The sequence below is a fragment of the Teleopsis dalmanni genome, chromosome 1 (assembly GCF_002237135.1).
Source record: "Teleopsis dalmanni isolate 2A chromosome 1, ASM223713v2, whole genome shotgun sequence".
In the NCBI taxonomy this organism is placed as follows: Eukaryota; Metazoa; Arthropoda; class Insecta; order Diptera; family Diopsidae; genus Teleopsis; species Teleopsis dalmanni.
Window position 1 is genome coordinate 185,425,816 of NC_051846.1, and position 16,509 is coordinate 185,442,324.

General features: G+C 26.9%; 1 protein-coding gene across 3 annotated transcripts; it reads right to left on the reverse strand.

The window, feature by feature from the left end:
* Positions 1–2,687: 2,687 nt before the first annotated feature.
* Positions 2,688–16,509, reverse strand: LOC119670705 (ubiquitin-conjugating enzyme E2 H). 3 transcript variants are annotated; one of them, XM_038081084.1, is made up of 2 exons: positions 16,195–16,509; positions 2,688–4,464 (listed from the first exon to the last, which is right to left on the reverse strand). In XM_038081084.1, exon 2 carries the CDS (start codon positions 4,357–4,359, stop codon positions 3,808–3,810), a length of 552 nt encoding a protein of 183 aa, XP_037937012.1. In that variant the 5' UTR covers positions 4,360–4,464; positions 16,195–16,509; the 3' UTR covers positions 2,688–3,807. The 3 variants fall into 3 exon arrangements, with proteins under 3 accessions (XP_037937012.1, XP_037937013.1, XP_037937014.1); XM_038081085.1 differs by lacking the exon at positions 16,195–16,509 and adding an exon at positions 12,599–12,669; XM_038081086.1 differs by lacking the exon at positions 16,195–16,509 and adding an exon at positions 12,499–12,639.

A 16,509-nucleotide genomic window follows, 5' to 3' on the forward strand; every position in this document is an offset into this window, starting at 1 on the left:
CTATACAAATATATAGGGTGTTTTATTTTCAAATAAAAAAATAAAGATGATTTCTTTGACATAGAAATTGGAAAATAATTTATAGAAAGTAAAGTAGCACTTCGATATAACTACAAGGAATAAAAAAGATTAACTTGAAGAACGCTTTCAGAAACAATCATACTATTTCACAGATAACTTATAGAGCTAATGATGTAGTTTTAATATTAGTCGTTCCATTATTCTTACTACCGTTGAAACTAAAAATTAAATGGAAAGCTCCATTAAACACCTGTCCATTAATAGCTCCAAGACGTTTATCGATGACAAAACATACACTTTGGAATGGGATAGGAAGCATGAAGGATCCAAGAAAAAATCCAAAAGTGAACTCGACTGTTTTTGTATTGCTCTTCCATTTTCTTTTAAAATCTTTTATCATATATTGCATTATCAATTTTTTATATTATGATTACTTCCAACGAAAATCTTTTTTAGTTATGCTTTGCCATTGGAATTGCAATTGGCATTTAATCGAAACAATACTAAACAAATTTCTTCACACTTTTCGTTTGAGATTCGATGCTTTCTAGAAGGGTACATATTAAACCTAGGGATTCTGGTCTATACTAAAGTTAGACATTATCCGTACCAACGCAGAAAGTGTCGACTTTGACTTTGTGATTCTAATTAACCGAACATTATTTTTATTACTATATCGGATTATTTAAATCTATTTAATATGTATAATATTTAAAAGTAATGAAACTTGATAAATATGACGACAAATAATTATTCTTGACATATTCAGTATCTTAAATGCAGTGCAGTTTTAAGTTTAGACTCAAAGTTATCGAACATTTATCGAATTTATCGAACACTTCAATATTCGGTTTGCAAATAACTGGGCCAACAAATGTTCTAACACTCAAGCCTCTCGCCCTGCTCGAAGAGTGAAGAGTCTCTCCGTACTTGATCTAAATGCTCGAATACAAGTAAACTTCAACATCTGATCATTGAACTGTTTGAAGTTCAAAGCTCTGCTTTAGACTTATGTTAGGTTAGGCTATACGTTCATAAGAATGAACTTAGGTCTATTGGCCCGTTGTGTTACCGTATAAGAAACTCAAAGGTTTAAAAACCACTTTGAACATTTGGCGAAGCTTAAAATTTTTTAGTGGTATATCCCGGCCAAAAAACAGTGCCGCGCATGGCAATAACAAAGCAGATATAAGGCACTTATATCGTTATCTCCACAACTGCGACAGTAATGATTAAAAGACGGATTTAACATGATTCCTTAATCAGCTGTGATCCAGCAGCAAACCTACCACAAGAGTGATATTTTTTAGCGCATTTTTTAGTGCATATATGGTAGATGCCTCCATACAGTTGCGTTTTTCTATTCTTTATTAAATTGTTCAGCAACAAAAAAATTCAAGAAATGTTTGCTGATGTCACGATGTGTCTGGATTTTTTAGTGTTCCAAGTAATTACCTGAAGTACCCCGTCTAGCCAGCTCAAAAATATCTCTATGACCAGGAACCCAAAGTAGAGAAATATTAAACTGCGTCGATAACTCGTTTGGACATGTGTAGGTAAGTCCTGGCTGTAAGTTCGACTAAACTCAAGTGTTTTAGAGCAGGTTGACTATCTGATAGTATGTATATATTCCTATTAAATATTTTATACACTTCCAGACAAACTATAGCTATCCTAATAGTGGTCATCTCCGTTATTAGGGATATGAAAAATATTGTAATCATCAGGAAGCCGACAGTGAATACATTTAATTACTCTATCCGAAAAAACTTTAGACTATAATTCAAAGTTTTTCAAATCTATTAAATATTGTTCAGACTCCATAAAGAAAATAATGGAAAACTATAAATTTTATTTTTAAATATTTTATTGTATTTTTTTTTTTGTTTTTGTATGCACAAATAAATTTTAATTTTTCTCTTAATTTTTTTGTTTTTGTATTTTGTTCGAATTTTTACATTTTGACTTGCTAAAAATGTTAGTTAACATCTAAAATACAATTTCTTAATATTTTTTTCTTAATAAATTTTTTGTAATTTTTTTAATGTCTAATATATATTAATATATTTATATATATATATATGTTATTCTTAAAATAGTCAATTAAAACGAATTATTTTTATGTCTGTTCATTTTTTTAACTTATGTACTTAATAGCTTATATGAAATAATTCAATATTATTTATTATCAGTAAACGTAATGTTCATCATCACCAGTGATATATATGTATATATTTGTATATATATACATACATTAATCATAATTATAAAAGTAATTATTTTGTATTTATTACATAATTAATTAATCGTAATTGTTTTTATTTTGTATATATAATAAAAATCTAATATTAAATTTAAATATGCCTTAAATTTAAATGTTAAGATGAGACATTGCAACTTTTAGAATCAATCCTGTTGCAAAATATTTTGTAAATAAAAACGAGAAAAAATTTCAATTTCTTTCTTCTAAACTATTTTGAAGAGAACTGTAGGGAGGGAGCATTATTTCACTCTAGTCATAGTTAATATTATAAATAAAACATATGCCAAAAAATAAGAAAATATTAAGAATAAAGTAAATAGTTTTAGGAATCTTTCAGATATAAATTATTCATTAGTAAATAATTTTTTGGATGTTTAACAAAATTAAAATATTTTTAAATTTATTAATTATACAAAAATCGTTTATTTGAATAACTTGCGTTTATATTATTGCACTACTAAACATTGAAAACTGTATTACTGAATGCATATTTATGTTGTATTATATTTCTTATCTATTCATTTGGATATATTAAACTGTTGAATATTTAAAAAAAAATTATTTTAACTATTACATTTTAATTTGTTTTTACATAACATTAGCTCATATTTATTATTTTATTGGTTTTTTTTTCTTGGTATATACATCTGTTACACTAGTATATTCTGCAAATATTATTAAAGCGTATTTGATTCTTTGAAAATTTTTAAATTAATTTAAAAATGCGCTTAAATTTACAAATACGTTCAAGTGTAATCTAATATATATATAACATTATAGTTTTATTATATTTTGGTTTTGTCTTTCATAATTCTAAGAAACAATTCTGTTTTCTGGTTATTAATGCCATTTGTGTGTATACTTTCATTAAGATTAATTGAAGTTTACTTAAAAACTGTATATATGTTTTCTGACTATATATGTATGTACGACTTTTATGCATATATTTCTATTTAATGAACTTTTTGTATTTGGATGGTTTGTGGTACTTTCGTATATATGAACAATTTATATAAAAGTTTTTTACATATTTTTCAAAATTTTCCTTTTAAAAATAAATGAATATTTTTTTTACTAAATTTAATAAATTTATTAACATAACAAAGAAAAACAAAAAACAATTTTCTAACTAAATCAACTGTTGTCAAGAATACAAGAATACAAATTGATATAAATATATGATAAATAAAAGTAAAAACATTTAACAACTTAATTCTCAATTTAAAATACTTAATTTATTATTATTTAGCAATAGCAGAAAAACAAAAAATTTTTTACAAATTAAAAATATGCTCCATTTTGACAAATTCAGATAAACTTCAGATAAAATAATTTTATACAAATAAAAAATAAATTGCACTAATTTAGTATATAAAATATGTATGTTTGTTTTGGGTTTTGAAGTAAATGTTGCTACTGTTAATATGAAAAAGAGTTTTTTGAGTGTATAGTTGGTGTCTCGTTTTGCGATAAATGAGTTAAAAAATTCAGATTGACATCATAAGCTTAATAATAACCGGATATTATAATTCCATGTCTCTTGCTTCATCTTCACTATAATCAGACATGCTCGACTCACTATCACTGCTATCTCGGTCTTGCTGTGCGGCACGTAACGCTTCCTCAGTTGCATACCGTTGCACATAGTCTGCTACTTTACGATGATATTCTTCCGGTTCATGCAAAAACAACGCTGCCGCATCACGATTTAATGGATCCACTGGATTTGGATATGTCAACAATTGTGGTAAAAAGGATTCGAAAATATTCGACAAGTCATATAGTGCAGTCCACGCTTGATTGATCACATCAAGACAAACTGTGCCCGATTGCTCATCAATATTTGGATGATATATTTTATTAACAAAACCTATACTAGGCGATTTGAATGGATAATTATCGGGCAAGTAGACACGCACCTTCCAAACACCACCTTCATACGGCGTACCATTAGGCCCAAAAAATTTTACATGAAATTCATTAAGACCACCGAGTATGGTAACCTCATGCTTCGATTCAATCAGTTTGATGACATCGTTATCCATACGACGTTTGCCAGCACTTGGTGAAGACATTTTCTCTGCAAATTGATGTACTTTTACCTGCTATCCTTTGGACGGGATGTAAATTGTTGTTATATTCACGGCTGAGATGCAGCAAAATCACAACTCGACCACAAACTGCAAAATATAAATAAAAACTATAAATAATTTATTTATTTAAAAGAATTTGTAAAAATAAATATTTAAAGTATGTATTATTATATACTATATATAATAAATATTTATATAAAAAACTTAATGCCTACGATTTATAAATATTATTTTTAGACAACAATATAAATATTTTATTTTATATATAAGGAATTCAATAGTGTACACCTCAAACCTTGCACATAATAATTCAAAGCACATACAATGTGCCATGACATGCAAATGCATGCTTGCAGTGTATGCGTGTGTGTGTATGTGTAGTGAGAAAAAAATGCTACGTTGGCAACCTTAATGCAACGTATTCAAAACCTAAATAAATAAATTGGGTCAACAGCAACGCTAGTGAAGACTGCAGCAGCACTAGGCAGCGAACTTGCTTGCACCTACGTGAAAAGTTAAATATGCATGCATCTTCGGTTCGTTTTTCGGGGTAGGGGACTAACACCATCAGCTTACAAGGATAGATGGTGTAGGTATTTGGGTAAGAGTTATGGAGCATTAAAATACGTATTTAAAACAAGCATACTTTACAGCGTTGAGTTGAACCAAAAAATACGCAAATCAAAAGAATGAATAAAAGTGGTATTCAGACTAAAATATTTCAAAAAAAAAAAGAAGAAAAAATATTAAAAAAATAAAAAAATAATAGTTCACAAAAAACATTAATACTCATACAAGCGCTTACATATTTGAGAACATATTTGTGTTATTTTAATTAAGAGGCGTTTTGACGTCATCACTTTAAAGTAACAATATAAGCAAAAAAAATAGGTTGACATAAAGACCCATAAGCAATATATCATAAGTATAAGAATTTATACTTTAACCCTTAGTAAAGGTTATGAAATACATACAGACATACAAATATATACATATATATGTATATAATTTAAAGTTTTAAAAAACTTGTTACGAAAAAAACTAACGAATAAGCCATGTATAAAGGAATATAACTAGACAATTACTTCCTATTAGGTCAGGTTAGGTTATACCGGCGATCCCTGGTGGATCCACTTAGGCCTATTGGCGTACTGTGTTACCGTATATGTAGAAAAACTCAGGACTTTCAATTACTATTATAAATAGAAACTAGGAAAAAGCAACTCAAATTATTTGTTGAACACCAATTTTTATTAGGAATTTTCCGGATGAAGGCAAAGAAGCAAGTTTGCCGAAATACATATAGAAATATACTAAAAATAACGCTCGCAATAAAAGCTACAATTCTTAAAAAAACAAAACCGATTTTAAACTTATTTTTCTGTTATCTTCAATATCTTGGTTTTTGTCTGAAGATTTTGTTAAAATAGTTCCCTCCCGACTGAATAAAATAATTTATAGAATCTAAAAACATACTCAATAAGTGTTTTAGATCGTATACCAAGATCATCTTCAGGTTTCAAGAACAACCGAATCACTCGTTCAGTTAGACGAGCAAGTGAGTACACCTAAAAGAAACTACACACACAAGCAGAAAATCCCACCCAATCTATTCTCAATTCTAAAGAATCTCCTCCCCACGCACGCTACCAATACCTATCCCCATCTCAACCCATAAATACATCTTGTTATTCCTTTTATGTTATTTGCTTTATAGATTCTTGCGGGCTACAACAACAACAACCGTTAGGGTGTGAATACAAGCATTTTAGATGGTTTTTACTCTCACGAAATGCTTTTCTATTATTGGTAAGTCATTTTTTCCAAATCAAGTGAATACAGTGTGACGTCAAGAGTTAAAATGTGAATTTTCAACCATAAGTCCGATCAATAAGATGACTACTTATTATTAAAATTTTCAACCATATGTCCGATCGATAAGATGACTCCTTATTATACTACAAATACTAACATATTCTAATCGAATACGAGAGATCAAAGGCTTCAAAACAACAAGAGAGAAAAAGAAAAACCCATTAACTGTTAGACCTGATGGAACGAACTCTATGAAAAAAGTACTCTTGAGAAAGTAAAAAGAAAATAAAAACTAATCAATATTTACTTTTAACTTAACAAGATTTTTTGAATTTTGCTTCTTCTGCAGCGTTTCGTTCGGAACTCTGTCGCTCAGATTCTAAGTCACATAGAAAACTCCACTTTTCACTATATTGTTGTTATTGTAACATACGAGCACATATAGAGTAGGAAATATGAAATAAAGCGCATACATACATAGGTTAAGACACGGTGTGTGACATTAAGGGAAAAGGAGTGAAGACGGATTGTTGAAAAAGGGAGTGACGAAAACTTTGTTACAAAGTAATTGTGGTTCGAAGAAAACACAGCTTTAATATAGAGTGCGGTTATTATTTGTTAATACTAATCATTGTTGATGTTGTAATAGGTGTCGATGCAAGATATCGACAGTTTTATATATCACGCAAACTAGGGTGGGACATACGTTTATCAATAATTTTTTTAGTCTTTCGCCGATAAAGACTGATGTGCGAGTTGTTAAGTGATCGGATTAAAGTTTTGTTGTTTGTGTTTTTATGCTCTTTATGTTTTGTGATCTCTCATAACTACTTAACTAGTCAGTATTCTGGTTCTCCCGTTTACGTTTTGAGCGTTTGCTACGTCTTTTGTGTTCTTATAGTTTTTTATGGGTTGTGCATAACTCCCTTAATTAATCAATATTTCAGCGTCTCCCAGTTTAGGTAACCTGCTTTCCCTTGTTATTTTTCACGTTCTCCCGCTTACGTTTTTTACGTTCGCTACGTCTTTGTTGTAATTAAATGTTTTATTGACAGAAATTCAATACAAGGAGACGGAACTATAGCAGATTAAATACAAATTTTGTGACGTCAAATGGCAAAATTAATCTCCAATGTATAATGTAAACGATGTAGATTAAAAATGCATATTAACTTAACCTCGTTTTCTTAATCGTAGTATATTATACTAGATTTACACGAGAGTTTTGTGTGTAATTTTAGTTGCCATTTGCAATTATTCTAAATTTCGACAACAAAACAATTTGAAATCAGGAAGATTTGTATGGGAATTTTGGTAGCTTAAAACACAATTGAATCGAAATTTCTGCAAAACCAAGTTAATTTTAACTTGGACAGTTTACAGTTCTGTGTTCTAAGTTTAGACACACCTTACTTTCGCAAAAATCTTTATTTTATCTTTGTTTCAGCGAAATTAAGTTGTTTTTTCCATACAAAATACAGTTTTAAGGTTAGAGCGAAATTAAGGAAAATGGACTTAATTTCCTTGAAACGAAGGTTAAAATAAAGGGACATTTTAAATGCAACTATGTATAAGATAAATTTTAAGCAAAAGATAAAGGTTAGATAACGAAAAATTTTCGTTTTTTTTTAAATAAATGTCAGTAATAGTTGACTTTAATGAAATCGGGAAAAATTGTTATAAGTATTGCAAATTTTTTAATTAGAATAAACAGAAAAAACTGTAACTGTTATTAATTTAAAATAGACTGAAAAATAATAATTCACATACCTGAAATCCACTAAAGCTAATAAAACTACGGATGGCAATCCTTCATAATTATAATAATCTATTTTAAATTTTCCAGATACAAATGGTGTTTGGAGCATGTAATTTTTAACATTCGATTTATAAACAAAAAATATATGATTTCCTTAATTTGGGCCAGTATGAACACTTTCGAAACTAACTTAATTCCATTTTTATGAAATTAAGGAAATTTGGCTGTCTGAACATAGTAGTAAAGTAAAAAACTTGCACTATTGTGAATAGTTTTCAGGAATGAATAAGATTTCAATGTAAAATGAAATAAAACTCTTATATATCATATATGCAAAGTAAATATTTTTCAAAAGTAGTTGAAAAGTGTGGATATATGATAAATCAGATAATCAAATTACAATGATTTGTTGTGTGAATCGATGTTTTTGCTTTTTGATTACAGATGTCAGTTTAAAATTTTTGACAGTTAATATTACAAACAAAATTCTCGTGCGAATCTAGTATTAACACATTTTGGAGCACCACACGGCTAGCTTTGAATATTTTTTAATACTTAATGGGTTAAAGTGGATTATTTTATTAATTAGGAAATTAAAGCTTTCCGAAAAGATGGTAAAACCATATTAAATGTATATATTATGTATATCTGATTAATATTATTTAAAAAATTTAGAACAGCACTTTCCCGACAATGTCATTTATATATGCAACAAATTTTGAGTAACTTTTATACTCTAAATTCTAATTTTTTAATAAAACTTAACAAATTTGAAAGATAGTTTTTATTTTCATTTTTGAAAACCCTAGACTATTTGTCTACATTTTTCGTCCGTTGTAATCGCACTGTCCGACCCACACATCTGTTGAAATTTTAATATTGTTGAGTGACGCGTAAATATATTGCACCATTGCTACAAATGTACAATTTATTTAGGGCAACAACATTGTAGCGATAAAAAAAATTACGACATACATCAACAACAATACATACGTACATAAATATGCTGCGGGCATAAATTGTTTTATTTTGTCGCGGAGTTTGGTTTGAAAGTAAAACCAAACCAAAAACAAAAAAAAAATGAATTTGAAGCAAAAAAAAAAACAATAAAATTAACTGGTAAATGAAATTTTAAACATTTTTATTTAGATGAAAATAAACAATATTTTATTTAATTGCCTTTAATATCAATTTACACAGATTATTTGCCCATACTAGGTAAACAAATAAATAGAATTGGTCATGATGTCTCCTAATATAATATAAATAATTCTATTTAAGCAAAGAACAGAACAAAGAAGTTGTGCGCTTTCTTTGTTTCTATGAACGTTTTTGTTATTGTTGTTCTTCTTGCTGTTGTCGTTTTTGTTGTTGTTGTTGTTGTTGTCGTAGTTGCGTTCTTACAAATGCACGAACGAACGAACTTGTGTGTTCTTTTTTGTCTGGCCAACTGAATTCTAAAGGTAATTAACTTAAAACATTTGTGTAATGGTGGGGGGGGACAAAAAAGTTTGTGGGTGGTATAATTTAGATATGAATAATGAATGACAATAACATACAATTAATTTGAAGTACGATTTAATTTGAAGAAGAAGATCTGTTTATATGGCAATTTGTAATAAAAATAATTTTGCTGCCTACAAAGCAAAGAACACAAACACAAATTAAATATTTTACACATTTAATTTTTTTTTTTTGAATTGCTAATAATATATATTGCATTCGATGAATGTTTAAAAATCAGGTGTCAACAATTTATTTATATTTAAGAAACTCTTTTTTCTTATAATCTTTATACTATTTTTGTATTTGTTTTTCTTTGCGCAACAAAACTAAAAAAAACCCAATTCTTTTTGTGCTGTTTTTGTTGTTCTTGTTAATGTTGTCAGCCACTTTTCCAATTTGTTTGAATTGTTGTTGTATACTTTTTTTTTTTTTGTTAAACTCCTCATCACCACCTTCGTGATAAACACACACTTACACTACATACATACGCATGAGCAAAATATAAAAATTTTGAAATACAAAATTGTTGTTGTATTTTGTTGCTTGCACGGGCACGGGCACGGTTAAAATAAAGGGACATTTTAAATGCAACTATGTATAAGATAAATTTTAAGCAAAAGATAAAGGTTAGATAACGAAAAATTTTCGTTTTTTTTTAAATAAATGTCAGTAATAGTTGACTTTAATGAAATCGGGAAAAATTGTTATAAGTATTGCAAATTTTTTAATTAGAATAAACAGAAAAAACTGTAACTGTTATTAATTTAAAATAGACTGAAAAATAATAATTCACATACCTGAAATCCACTAAAGCTAATAAAACTACGGATGGCAATCCTTCATAATTATAATAATCTATTTTAAATTTTCCAGATACAAATGGTGTTTGGAGCATGTAATTTTTAACATTCGATTTATAAACAAAAAATATATGATTTCCTTAATTTGGGCCAGTATGAACACTTTCGAAACTAACTTAATTCCATTTTTATGAAATTAAGGAAATTTGGCTGTCTGAACATAGTAGTAAAGTAAAAAACTTGCACTATTGTGAATAGTTTTCAGGAATGAATAAGATTTCAATGTAAAATGAAATAAAACTCTTATATATCATATATGCAAAGTAAATATTTTTCAAAAGTAGTTGAAAAGTGTGGATATATGATAAATCAGATAATCAAATTACAATGATTTGTTGTGTGAATCGATGTTTTTGCTTTTTGATTACAGATGTCAGTTTAAAATTTTTGACAGTTAATATTACAAACAAAATTCTCGTGCGAATCTAGTATTAACACATTTTGGAGCACCACACGGCTAGCTTTGAATATTTTTTAATACTTAATGGGTTAAAGTGGATTATTTTATTAATTAGGAAATTAAAGCTTTCCGAAAAGATGGTAAAACCATATTAAATGTATATATTATGTATATCTGATTAATATTATTTAAAAAATTTAGAACAGCACTTTCCCGACAATGTCATTTATATATGCAACAAATTTTGAGTAACTTTTATACTCTAAATTCTAATTTTTTAATAAAACTTAACAAATTTGAAAGATAGTTTTTATTTTCATTTTTGAAAACCCTAGACTATTTGTCTACATTTTTCGTCCGTTGTAATCGCACTGTCCGACCCACACATCTGTTGAAATTTTAATATTGTTGAGTGACGCGTAAATATATTGCACCATTGCTACAAATGTACAATTTATTTAGGGCAACAACATTGTAGCGATAAAAAAAATTACGACATACATCAACATCAATACATACGTACATAAATATGCTACGGGCATAAATTGTTTTATTTTGTCGCGGAGTTTGGTTTGAAAGTAAAACCAAACCAAAAACAAAAAAATGAATTTGAAGCAAAGAGAAAAAAAAACAATAAAATTAACTGGTAAATGAAATTTTAAACATTTTTATTTAGATGAAAATAAACAATATTTTATTTAATTGCCTTTAATATCAAATTACACAGATTATTTGCCCATACTAGGTAAACAAATAAATAGAATTGGTCATGATGTCTCCTAATATAATATAAATAATTCTATTTAAGCAAAGAACAGAACAAAGAAGTTGTGCGCTTTCTTTGTTTCTATGAACGTTTTTGTTATTGTTGTTCTTCTTGCTGTTGTCGTTTTTGTTGTTGTTGTTGTTGTTGTCGTAGTTGCGTTCTTACAAATGCACGAACGAACGAACTTGTGTGTTCTTTTTTGTCTGGCCAACTGAATTCTAAAGGTAATTAACTTAAAACATTTGTGTAATGGTGGGGGGGGACAAAAAAGTTTGTGGGTGGTATAATTTAGATATGAATAATGAATGACAATAACATACAATTAATTTGAAGTACGATTTAATTTGAAGAAGAAGATCTGTTTATATGGCAATTTGTAATAAAAATAATTTTGCTGCCTACAAAGCAAAGAACACAAACACAAATTAAATATTTTACACATTTAATTTTTTTTTTTTGAATTGCTAATAATATATATTGCATTCGATGAATGTTTAAAAATCAGGTGTCAACAATTTATTTATATTTAAGAAACTCTTTTTTCTTATAATCTTTATACTATTTTTGTATTTGTTTTTCTTTGCGCAACAAAACTAAAAAAAACCCAATTCTTTTTGTGCTGTTTTTGTTGTTCTTGTTAATGTTGTCAGCCACTTTTCCAATTTGTTTGAATTGTTGTTGTATACTTTTTTTTTTTTTGTTAAACTCCTCATCACCACCTTCGTGATAAACACACACTTACACTACATACATACGCATGAGCAAAATATAAAAATTTTGAAATACAAAATTGTTGTTGTATTTTGTTGCTTGCACGGGCACGGGCACGGGCTTTAGATGAAATAATTTTTAATTATAAAGACATTGGCTCATAATTAAAAAGAAAAATGATATAAATCAATTTTTGTAAGTGTTTTATAATTAAAATAATGATAACAAAATTTAAATAATTATTATTACACACTGTGAATTCTAGATTAAAGTACAAAAATTTAATTACTGCACTTAAACTTACAAAATACAATAATAAATAAGAATAAAAAATAAATTTGTAAATTCGTTAAAGTTTATTTATTTAAATATATTATTTTTATTTTGAAAATATCTTGCAAAACCTTAGATTTGAATTAAAATTGATTCCACGAAGTTCAAAAATTAACTGGACTGCAGATTGAGAGCTGTAAAAATTTGTTCTGCCATTTTGTACTTTATACACAAATTTTGTACCTTTTTTGTGTAAGATGTTCACTAATGCAGGAGAGTATATGTAAGGTTTTATATGAAAATATTTAAAATAACATATTAAATATACAAAAAAAAAAAATTTTTTTAAAATATTTAGCTTAAATATGTATATAACTTTTAAGAATTAAGCATATATTCATTAGAATAACATAAATTTTAAAGGCCACACACAAACACTTATTTTGTGTAAATCATTAACACATTTACTGGCAGCTCTGTGCAATTTGAGAAAGAGCGTAAAAGCAAAACAAAACAATGGAAAAAAAACAGAGGCACAACAAGCAACAGAAAATATAATCAAGGACAGAAGAATATGTAAAACAATAACAAAAGAGAGAAACAGCTGCTGCTGCATTATGTTAAACAGTAGCGTTTCATATTTCAAAAATGTGACAAAAGTTCAAAGTTAAGGGTTTACTTCGAGAATAAAGTGCAGCTATAGTTAACGTACTTGAGTTATATGTGAATATAATAAAAATATATGAAAATTAAAAGAAATACATATAATATGCAAAGCCATTTCAGTACTTAACATATTAGTTATCATATTAAAATTGAGCTTTTAAGATGAATTATGTTAGAGATGTTATATTGGATTTACACGTTAGTTTTGTTTGTAATTTCAGCTGTCGTGTTTGTAGTTTTAACTGTCAATTGTTGTTACTTTTAATGTAAAATGAAAATTTTTGACAGCTAAAATTACAAACAGAAATATCGCGTGGATCCAGTATTAAGGATTTTTTTGACTAGTTTTTTACGCGTAAGCTTCTAAAATAAATTTCATGTCTTTTTGGATATCTCGGACTATGGAATCATTTTTTAATGTTAATGTAATGAAAAACACTCTGTATATAAAGAAAACTTTAATAATTAACTTTGATAATTGATAATTAATTGTTTATAATTGATAATACGTACAAAGTGCATTTTTATACACTTTAAGATACATGCGGATAATATAGTAAATAAATGTATAATTAAAAGAAATATAATAATTTATATCAATAAAAATATTTTCTTTTTAAAGTTACAAGGAATCGAATAGCAAAACAAAACAAGAAACAAAACAAATACATTCTTTGTCTTTATTAGAAAAGTACCTTTTGGTAAAAATAATTAAATTTAATAAAAATGTTTTCATAATAAAAAAATACTAAATTTGGAAGTTAGCAGGCTAACAATTAAAAAAACATTCAACAAAATAATAAAAAAACTCTAGAAATAAGAGTTTTAAGAAGTAATAACTCATATAATTTAATTCTATCTCTATTAGCCAATAGCTCAGATAAGAATTAATCATCATAATACTAACTCATCAAAATGCTTTGCTTTTATTTCACCACAATAAGACCGTATTTATTAAAAAATTGTCGCACAACTACCAATGTTTTCACTTAATATATCTAAAGTAAATAATACATATATATAAATATGTATAAATATAACATTTAAAATGACAAAATTATCTGGAAGTCATAAAAAGTTATATAAATAATCAATTTTATCCTCATAGCAACATTTACAAATTAAATGACTAATAATTTTTTTATAATGATTATCTGATACGCACTATATATGGTAATTTTAAGTTTATTATCTTCATTTGATTCCAAAGAATGATTACGTACCATGTCTTAAGTTTATCAAATAACGTTAAGTCATCATAATTTGCTCTTTTTAACTGAGTAATTAAAACAACTAAAAATATATTAAGTAAATAGTGACAAACATCACATGGTACACGAAAAAATGAATACTGAAAAGTTTGATTTACAATCAAATTGATAGAACAAGGAAGATGTATCCAACAGCTTGCATTGAAATGTATAAGCATATAAAAAAACATTCATTATAAATAATATATGGATCCAATTAGACAATTTGTCTAAACTTTTCACGTTGCTGACATCAACCATATGTTCAGTTCTGAGAAGCTACCAGTCTACATAACGAAACCTTTTGTGGTATCACAAACGAAAAGCAATATGACATTCCATGGTTTATCCATATGTAAATTGATAAGGATTATAACAACAACAACAACTTGGTTTGTGTAATTAATTCTATCGTTCTATGTTTGGTACAATTTGTAATTTATATCAGCATATATATGTACATATTTTTAAAGTTTGTATCATCGAAAAGAAATTAATTTAATTAAATATCAGTTTAATAATAGTTTATATTTTGCTGTTAGCTCAGTAAGATTTTTTTGACTACCGTATTGTTTCTGCTGGATTTTCCATTCATAACCTAAAGCCTAGGCAATGTAGAATATGCAGCAACCCTTTAAACATTAAATCTATCTAATTAGTGAAACCTGTCTTATAGTTATGTTAATACTTGTAGATTATACATTTTTAAAGTGAAATTAAAAATTATAAAAAAAAATATTTATAAGAAATTGGTAATATGACCAATTTTATTAATAAGTTCTCAATTTTCATCAGGCTTAGGTCATTTATTTAACACATATAAATTTAAAAAAAAAAATACACTTATTTATTCGTAATATATTATTAATACGTCCAAAATTCAATTTTTTTTTATTGTTTCTTTATAGATCTCGAGTATTTAACATATAAAATTATGTGTTTTTAAATAAAAATTACATTATATTAATTAATTAACATAATTAATAATTAATTATATTTTTATTTTTTATAAAAAATTATTTATATAAAAAATAGTTCGATATACTTCGTAGACCATCTTCATCAACAATAATAATTCTTATTATTTATTATAAGAGTTTTGATTATATTTCTAAATATACCACTTCAATTTTTAGACTAGAGTCATATATAATAAAAAATTTTAGACCAAACTAATAAATGTAACTTTTTTTAAAATTAAAAACTTATTAAAAAAAATATTTATAAAACGAAATTTACACAACTAATTTTTTTTCTAAGATATTATTAAAAAGTCCTAACCGCCACTGTACATAAAAAAGCATAGCAACGTAGCCAAGTAAAAAAACAAATGAAAACAAAGAATTGACAAAGATTAGTGAAGAAAAAATAAATGATAAAAACATAAAAGCAGAATAAATAAAAATTTATATAAAATGTATTGTTGTTTTTGTTTTATTGTAAAAGCACAGAATTGACCACAGAAAAACATATGATTTGAACATTTCTTTTTTGATTAAACATTAAAATATATATAACTGCGTAATTGTAGGCCAAAACACATATTCAAGATATATTAACTCAAAATCGTTGTGCGTATTTGAAGTCGATATTATTTTTCTATATAGACTTGAATTTATTTTGATAATATAATATTTATAAGTTATTAATCAATAAAAGGTTAAATAAGAGGTTGCAGAAGAAATGGTACATAGTAACAGAATGCTCGCTCATACGTAGATAGGAAGAAAAATGCAATTATTACATGTACACACAAAATGAAGGACGACAGTTGCAGAATTTCAAAATTGAATAGGGTAAAATGTACTTACATGTAGTCGCCGTCAATGTTTATTTTGCGTACCAATATATCAAAATATTGAGACCAGCACTTGTTAATTTTGAATTAATTGAACACACTTGTTTCACTTTTGCTGTTTAACAATTTGTCAGTTCTTTTTATTTTATTATTCTTTCATGTATTCTTATTCACAATCCCGTCCAGACAACGACAGCAAACCATACACAACGAAGTTCTCCGAAGAACTGAAATAAAATTTCGCAGCAGCGACTAGTGATGTAGTCAAAATCAATGCAAATTCGAATTTAAAATTTCGCAATGAGTAACCATTTATTGAAATATTCAT

Bases quoted from the DNA above. Each gene is read 5' to 3' on its own strand.
- LOC119670705 (XM_038081084.1), bottom strand. From the start codon at position 4,359: ATGTCTTCACCAAGTGCTGGCAAACGTCGTATGGATAACGATGTCATC.